The 8,307-nt window shown below is 36.7% G+C and overlaps 1 protein-coding gene across 4 annotated transcripts; it reads left to right on the top strand.

The window, feature by feature from the left end:
* Positions 1-4,316: 4,316 nt before the first annotated feature.
* Positions 4,317-7,524, top strand: LOC120146930 (BTB/POZ domain-containing protein At5g47800-like). 4 transcript variants are annotated; one of them, XM_039160414.1, is made up of 5 exons: positions 4,317-4,552; positions 5,183-5,403; positions 5,573-5,977; positions 6,055-6,795; positions 6,891-7,524. In XM_039160414.1, the coding sequence occupies exons 2-5, from the start codon at positions 5,275-5,277 to the stop codon at positions 7,356-7,358; spliced, it is 1,743 nt and encodes a 580-aa protein (XP_039016345.1). In that variant the 5' UTR covers positions 4,317-4,552; positions 5,183-5,274; the 3' UTR covers positions 7,359-7,524. The 4 variants fall into 4 exon arrangements, with proteins under 4 accessions (XP_039016345.1, XP_039016346.1, XP_039016344.1 ...); XM_039160415.1 differs by having other exon boundaries at positions 4,317-4,580; XM_039160413.1 differs by lacking the exon at positions 4,317-4,552 and having other exon boundaries at positions 5,124-5,403.
* Positions 7,525-8,307: the final 783 nt, after the last annotated feature.

The following is an 8,307-nucleotide window of genomic DNA, read 5'->3' as shown; positions in this document are numbered from 1 at the left end:
AGAAGCAACCCTGCCTCATATGGTGATTGATTGAATGAAAGCTGAAATGCAGGTGTAATAGTTTCCCACTTGGTTGTTAATTTTTCTGTAGAGTGGAGTTTACTTTAGTGTTGTGTGGTTCAAGACAGAAGCCTGATGTGCACTCCAAGTGCGGTACAATGTTTGCTTTTTTGCTTATCCTTGAATTATTCTTGTGGCTTTGTTTAGTGAACACACAGGCATGGTTAAACGGGTGATAAGATTTTCCATTAGTGGTTCAATCAATTTAATTCTGTCGGAAAGCATTTGCACTCCACAGGAAAACAGAATATCTACTCAGCTGTTAGGCACGTAAGAAAACTGAAACTGTTAGAAACAAGTCGGATATCTTCAAGGAATCTTATCAGAGTTATGGTTCCATCTTGGATGACTTAACTCCCATGTGTGGTTACTTCACGTTGATCAAACCTTGCAAATGCCATTTTTTGAGGTTGGGAACTGAAATCTACATATTACACTTAATCTCATCTAATTATGATTTTAATAATAAACAATTCATTCCCCCTAGAATAAGTCATTCAAATATTATTACAAATATGCCACTCAATCGTTAAATATTAGACGAAATAGTAATATGGTCTAATATAACAGTTTTAGTCCTTGAGCCCTATATATTTTATCAATTTGATCTTAATATGAAACAATTCAATAAACTTGATTTTTTTATTTTTAAATGTTAACGAAGTCGAGAGCCATTACATCAATAAGTAACTTACTGTACATGGGTGGGCTATTTCAATCTCTGTGAAGAACACTTAATAAGTGTACAGAAGTAAAATCATAAACCGTTAGGTGATCTGTAGAAGGGGCTTTTGTTATTCTATCTGCTGTTTCATCTGCTTCACGTCATATGGGGGCGATATCCACGCACCAAGCCTTGTTGGTGATAGCAGCAATGGCTCGGACAAGATTATAAAGATTGTCGACAGGATCACAAGATAAGGGATTGAAAACCTTCGTGCTATCAATTTGGAGAGAAATTTTCTCAAAATCATGGGACCAAGCTAGTTTGAGGCCTTCATAGATACCCCATAACTCAGCTTGGAGTACTGTCGTAATTCTGAGATTTTTGTTGAAGCCTAAGATGAAGTTTCCGAGGTGATGTCGAGAGATACCTTCTGTTACACGGATATTATTATTCAAAGAAATTGCACCATATGTGTTGAGACTAATCTATCCATCTTGAGGGGTTGCCATGAATACATTCAAATCTAACCTCTTTGAACTTCATATTTTAATTTTTTATCATTTTAGTCTTTGTACTCCTCCTAAATTACTTATTCTTCTTCTGAAAATGTTGTATTAGTTTACTGTTATGTCAACAGTTTAACAATAATTTATTACTACTTTGGTTTGATGGCCTTGTTTGGTTTGATTGTATCTAAAAAGAAAACTACATTAATAAAATTTTTACATGTGAAATGTTAAATTTATTGAATTATTTCATATTAGGATCTAATTATTAAAATATATAAATTTTGAGACTAAAATTATTATATACCAAGTTATATAAAACGTGGGTTTTAATTTTAACGATGAAATGATTTATTTGTAACAATATTTTAATTAAATGACATATTTCTGACGTATTTATTATTATTATTATTATTTTGAATAGATCGTGTTTACTATTAAACTCATAATTAAATGACTTTGAATATAATTTATTTTTTCAATATATATATATATATATACTTATTGTTGACCACCTAAACAAAATTATTGATGTTTAGTACCGAAATGAAAGTTTTAGAAACAAAAAAGCTAGGTTTTAATTATTACTTTGTTAAACAATCAACAATTCAGATTAAGTTAACTTGTCTATTTATACGATTGAAAAGCATAAGCAAGACGCGTGCACCAGCAGCAGCAAGCCACACATTATATATATTTATATTTAGTAGAAAAAATTTCAGAGGGAAAGGTCATTGCCTTTATAATAGAATAGGCGAGAAAATTTGTAAACGTGAAAAAGAAAAAAAGGGACATAGAGGAGTGGCGGTGTAAAGAAGCTTGTCTGCATTTGGCCTGCGAAACAACCAACAGGCAAATCAGCCCCCAGGCCCAAGGGAACCTGAGAAGGAGAATATAGCTACGTAGTGGGATCCTTTGCCCACTTGCGTTGCATGTATTCAATCATGAAGCACCAATATATCAAGCCTCTTCCCTTTGTCCTCTTTTTCGATTCCTTTTCTAATATGTGTTTCGTCTTAATTTCTTTTTTCATCTTTTGGGATTCGATTCATAGTAAGTAATGATGTGAGGACACCTTTGATGATACATTACTATGTTGACTAATCCCAACAAACCACTTTCTTTTCCCTGTCCTAGTGGTGAGACATTTGGGGACACCCATTTTCCCTTTAGTTGGTGTTATGCGTCTCTCTACTTCAACTGAAACCCATAAGCCATAAGCATCCCCATTACAAGTTATAACATGCATGGAAGCAATTAAAACATCCCTTTCATGTCTCATCATCATATCATATTACATTTCATCTCATGTCAGACGATGTAAACTTGTTAGCTTCTGGCTTATTATCACTCCCTCTCTCTTTTCATTCATATATATATATATAGAAAGTATTGATTCTTTTTTGTTCTGCTCTGGGCTGACCATCAGCTGGGATTAATATTAGTATAATTGCAGCTTTTGGCATCTAAGTTGATAACAGCTACCTGCTGCTATACATGCTCAGCTCAACAAGCACATTATTAAGGGTATGTCTTTCTTTTTTTAATTTTCTTCATTACTTATATTTGAAAAAAAGAAAGAAATTCTGAGTGGGAAAAAGGACAAGAAGTAAAGGGTAAAAACTTTTTTAAAATCTCTGGGGTTGTATGGAGCAGATCTGTATGAGTTTTAGAAAAGACGGCAGATATTCATAGGCTTATATAGCTAACAACCTCACTAGATTGCATCATGTGTTTTATCAGAAACTTTGGAAGTCATTTGAGAAAATGCCTGCCCATGAACAAAGCATATAGTAATGGGATCTTAGTGTTCATATGGTAAAGCAGTAGGCTTAGCCTTTTTAGAAACAGTTGTGGGTCTCATTTTCCTTTTATGCTAACCACACCTCCACCTCATTTTTTTTCTCCTACTTGAATGATTGTCCAATATGGATATATATTCGATTTAAAAAGGATGATGATGTTGGATTAAGTGTCGGTCAACCAAGTTGTTGGCATATTCATTTTGTGTTGGCATTCGTGTCTCAAATCACTTGATGACAACTACGAAAGCAAGCCTCGGCCACTTATTTTATAGTATCCTTTCCAAAGTATAAAGAGAGCATAACTCATACTATACGATTAATTTTCATCATTAAGCCTCGTAATATTCTGAACTGATTAAGATCATTTCATCACGTCTACTCCGAGAACAACAGTATCACACGTCAGTCTACTAAAAGATGAGATATTTTTTGTTGATATTGGATATTATTTCATTCCATATATGATATCTTCTCGGAAAAACACGTAGGTATGTATATCTGCGCTAAAGCAGGTTGAAAGTCGAGTTGATTATCCACCAAAATTTATGTAAGTACTGAGTTATTGTTTTTAGACAGTGGATCTATGTATGCCTTTATTCATTAATTTGAGTTCGTCTTGCTCGCTGATTAAAGAGTGTGGCGAAAGCATAACTTGGCAGGAAATTAGGCCCGAAAGTAGTATCAATTTCCATGAAGAATCATGATGTTTTGATATATCTGCAGGTCCATGCTCTGGTCTTGTCTTGTATCAGTCATGAGTGATATAGGAAATAATACACAGGCTTTCACTTTCCTAAATTATAGAGTATGAGCTAGGAAATAGATGTATTAGATCAAATTCAAGAGAGTTCATCAACTGGGATCAACTGAATTTATGTGATTTAGAATGAATTCACAGACTGCACTTATTTTCTATAATACCATGCTTCCGGATTACAAATACTGAGATTTGAACTCTAAAGTCTAGACTGGGACGTAACCAAGTAGGCAGTGGGAGGGGTCTGCCCCCCTAAAATGTTTTGGTATGATGGACTTTAGGTCGCTTCTGGTTTACATATTAGTTAAATTAGGCATTGTCTTCCCAGATTGTGAGTTTAAATACTTAATATTTTCTAAAGTCTAGACCCTACTCAACGTAACCTCTTAAAACGATAGTACGAATCAACCAAACTAAACTCCAAGTCCGGACTATATATATGTGTATAAGTAGATCACATGGCTGTTGGCTTGAGTGTTAACTTCACTGGGTGGGAACCGGATTCCCGGGGTTTTCAGTTTCTTGTACTAACATGTGTCCGGGAATTGGCAAAACAAGTTCACAGTGTTAAGTATTAACTTGAATGAAACCGCCAAGGATTGTAAGGTATTGGAAACAAATGTCATTGAGGAAGACTTTGAGGAGAGGTTTTAAAGTTAAGTTTGAAAAAGTTGGGATTGTTTCCTTCAAGACTCTTCTGGTTTCCAAGCCATCAAATCCTCAATCTCTTGCAGTGCATGACAGCGAAGAAAATTAGGTGAATTTTATCTTTTTTGATTTTTCAGGTAAAGACATGTTACTACAGGCTAAAGGGCTTTGTAGGGTTGTAAACAGGAATGGTGAAGATGATGGGACCCTTTTGTGTTGAATAAAAAGTTAAGGTAAACAATACATTTGCATTTGCATTTGTCTGCAACACTTTTACATACTGATTACTGAAGCTCTCCAGTTACTTAGATCCACCACATCACTCTTTCATACACCTTGAGCTTCTTGTTTCTAACATTTTCCTCTTTTCATCTTCTTTTTGCCATGTTTGTGAACTGCATGTAGGTCAAGTTTATTCATTATATTTGAAGTTTCTGGGCACTCAATTTTAGTATTTTTTTTTTTGGGGGGGGGGGGAGGGGATGCTTCAGTTTCTTTCATGTCACTTTCAGTATATATCAGCCAAATACCAAAATCCAAAAAGCTGAAAAAAAAACAAAGGGTTACATCAGCGTAACCGTAGTTTAATTGAGTGGCTGCCTTGCCTTGGTTTGGTTCAACTGTTCTTGTCAGAGTATGCATATGCACGTGTTGCTGATTGTGGGTTTTGTTGTCTGTTGTTTGTGTAATGGAAGCATATGATTTTGAGCTATTTCATTTTTTGTGTTTTACGTAGCAGATCTTAAAATCTTTCAAGAAATTGTCTTTCAATCAAATATTACAGTGTTGCAAAGGGAGAATTTGATCACAAGGGAAAAAAAGAAAAGAAAAATGAAGTTTATGAAAATTGGGTCAAAGCCAGACACCTTCTACACAGAAGAGGCTACCAGGACTGTGATTTCAGACATACCAAGTGATCTTACAATAAGGATTAACAACGTTTGTTTTCTTCTACATAAGGTATACTTTATCGAGTTCATAATAGATATCATGAATTCTTGCCTTATTCTGATAGTTTCCGGCATATGCATCATGTTTAGGCTTGTAGATTCAGCATTTTGGGGAAGAGAACTAGAGATTTTGGGGTTGGTAGATAACTTAGCCTCTTAATTAATGGTGTTATTCTTAGTTGCAGGTTCCACTTGTTCCCAAGTGTGGCCTTCTACAACGTCTCTGCTCGGATTCTGATGACTCCGACATTGTTACTATAGACCTTCACGATGTTCCAGGGGGTGAAGATGCTTTTGAACTCTGTGCTAAGTTTTGCTATGGGATAACAATCAATCTCAGCGCCCATAACTTTGTGCCTGCATTTTGTGCTGCTAAGTTCCTTAGAATGACTGAATCCGTTGAGAAGGGAAATTTTGTTCTAAAACTAGAAGCTTTCTTCAATTCATGCATTCTTGAAGGCTGGAAGGACCCGATCATCACGCTTCAGACTACGATTAAGTTACCGGAGTGGTCAGAGAACCTTGGAATCATTAGAAGGTGCATTGATTCTATTGTAGAGAAAATCCTCACAACCACAGCTAAGGTTTTTACATCTATTTTACTGCTTGCATATTTTGTGCAGAAAACGTACATTAGGTTAATTGAAGTGACTCCCTGCAGGTTTCATGGTCCTACACTTATACTAGACCAGGGTACAATAAACAAAAACACCAGTCTGTCCCGAAAGATTGGTGGACGGAAGACATATCGGATCTTGACATAGACCTCTTTCGATGCATAATCACTGCTGTAAGATCAGCCTACATCCCACCACCACAGCTCATTGGTGAAGCTTTGCATGTGTATGCATGTCGTTGGCTACCGGACACTACAAAGTCTAGACCTCCCCATAGTTCAGGGTCTCAGACTGAAGAATCCAAGGGAAAAAGTAGGCGAATTATTGAATCCATTGTGAGCATGATTCCTGCCGATCGAGGCTCGGTTTCAATAGGCTTCTTGTTAAAGCTCCTTAGCATTGCAAATTATCTAGGAGCGTCCTCGGTGACAAAGACTGAATTGATAAGGAAAGCCGGTCTGCAATTAGAAGAGGCGACACTAAATTATATACTATTTCCTTCACAGTTCCCTACTGATCAGCACTATTATGATATTGACTTGGTTGCAGCAGTATTAGACAGTTATTTGGCACTATGGAGAAGACAATCCCCAGCACCTGCAGAAAACGTCTACTTGCTTAGATCAATTAGAAAGACGGGGAAGCTTATCGATTCATATCTTCAAGTTGTTGCAAGGGATGTCAACATGCCGATATCCAAATTAGTTTCTCTAGCTGAAGCACTGCCGGATGTTGCCAGGGAAGATCATGATGGACTTTATAAGGCCATTAACATTTATCTCAAGGTGATACGAATTCACTAATCATCTCCCAGTTGCTCATTTCTGCATGTTATGGATACTGATATGCATAAACATATTAATGCATTTGATTTAAGCAGGAGCACCCTGATGTAAGTAAAGCAGAAAAGAAAAGGCTATGCAGAATGCTAGACTGCCAGAAACTGTCCCCAGAGGTGCGTGCACATGCGGTAAAGAATGAGAGGCTACCATTGAGAACGGTGGTCCAAGTCTTGTTTTTCGAACAAGAGAGTGGTTCCAGGGCCACGACTCATAAACCAGAGTTAACAACCAGAGTGAGACAGGCACCGTCTGAAGTTGAAGCTGAAGCAAAACAAGAGTGTAACAATAAGCTGCAACATGAGGGGATAAAGAGCAGGGTACCTGAAACAAGTGAAAGAGATATGCAGAAGAAGTTGGAGGCCAAGATGGTGAGAGGAGAGTCCGAGAAAGGCAAAGAAAAGAGAGGAGAAACCAATTCAGGCAGCAAGGTGATGGATCCTAAGCAGGTATTTCAAAGGAGAAGTAGTAGAAGAAAAATTGATTTTGAGAGACAAATATATAGTTGAATAATTATCTTTTGTTATTGTGTTTTTATGTACACTTTTGCATATAATATAAACTGCAGCAAGTAGTGCACCATTTGTAATTGCTTAGGAGAGAAGGTTCTTTTCAGTTGTAAAAACCAATAAATTGTAAGGTTATTATCCATACTATTGTTTTCTATTTTATTATCATTTGAATAGAATAAAAAGTTTGTGTTTGATACATCATAGGCGAATTGCACAAATACATTAAACCATTGTTGATGAATCTTGTATGCTTATATGGTTGGATTCTGGTTCATCAAAATGCAGCCTTAATGTATCCAAAGATGGCACACTAAACAGGTGTTCAACTTGCAATTTACAGACAAAAAATCAATATCTGAATCAAAAGAGACGTGGCAATGGCAAGATATCAACCACCCAGTCCCAGTCCCAGTCCCAGTCCCATTCTCCTCTGGTTACTGATCATGTTCATGGTCATCACACCATGGAGGTCCTCAATGGCACGGTGCTTCTCAAGGAGGTGTGCAACTAGATGTCCAACAAAGCATTCTGTGTTACGACTTTAACCGCTGACCCAGATGCAGGTGGCTACCAAGCCCTCCCCGGTGACCTTGCTAATGCTGCTTTACGGTTAGCTCAAACCAAGGCCACCCATGTGCAATCTCCTCGTGGCCCTCCTACTTAAAAATGGCCACTTCAACTCCGACTCACTATACTCCACGGTGGAACAGATGAATGGTGCTGTGGATGTTACGCGAAATCTGTATCATATCCACCAGATATTTTACCATTTAAGATTTGTACTACTCAACTTTTAGTTTTATTAGTAATTTGATCTCTAATGACCTTTCGCTGCTACAAAGCCTAATCTTGCAGATTCATTCGAAAAGTAAATGAATGTGAATGCATGATTTAATGATTTAGACAATAAACTATATGGTTAATGAACCTTAATACATATGAAAAT

Source organism: Hibiscus syriacus, unplaced genomic scaffold (genome assembly GCF_006381635.1).
Source record: "Hibiscus syriacus cultivar Baekdansim isolate YM2019G1 unplaced genomic scaffold, ASM638163v2 tig00110931_pilon, whole genome shotgun sequence".
In the NCBI taxonomy this organism is placed as follows: domain Eukaryota; kingdom Viridiplantae; phylum Streptophyta; class Magnoliopsida; order Malvales; family Malvaceae; genus Hibiscus; species Hibiscus syriacus.
The sequence above is the reverse complement of the archived record's forward strand: the minus strand, read 5'-3'. Positions and strand labels throughout refer to the sequence as shown.

Coding starts and splice junctions, on each gene's coding strand:
- LOC120146930 (XM_039160414.1), top strand. CDS start 5,275: ATGAAGTTTATGAAAATTGGGTCAAAGCCAGACACCTTCTACACAGAA. Junction 5,404..5,572: donor TTTGTTTTCTTCTACATAAG/GTATACTTTATC, acceptor TGTTATTCTTAG/TTGCAGGTTCCACTTGTTCC. Junction 5,978..6,054: donor TCCTCACAACCACAGCTAAG/GTTTTTACATCT, acceptor GACTCCCTGCAG/GTTTCATGGTCCTACACTTA.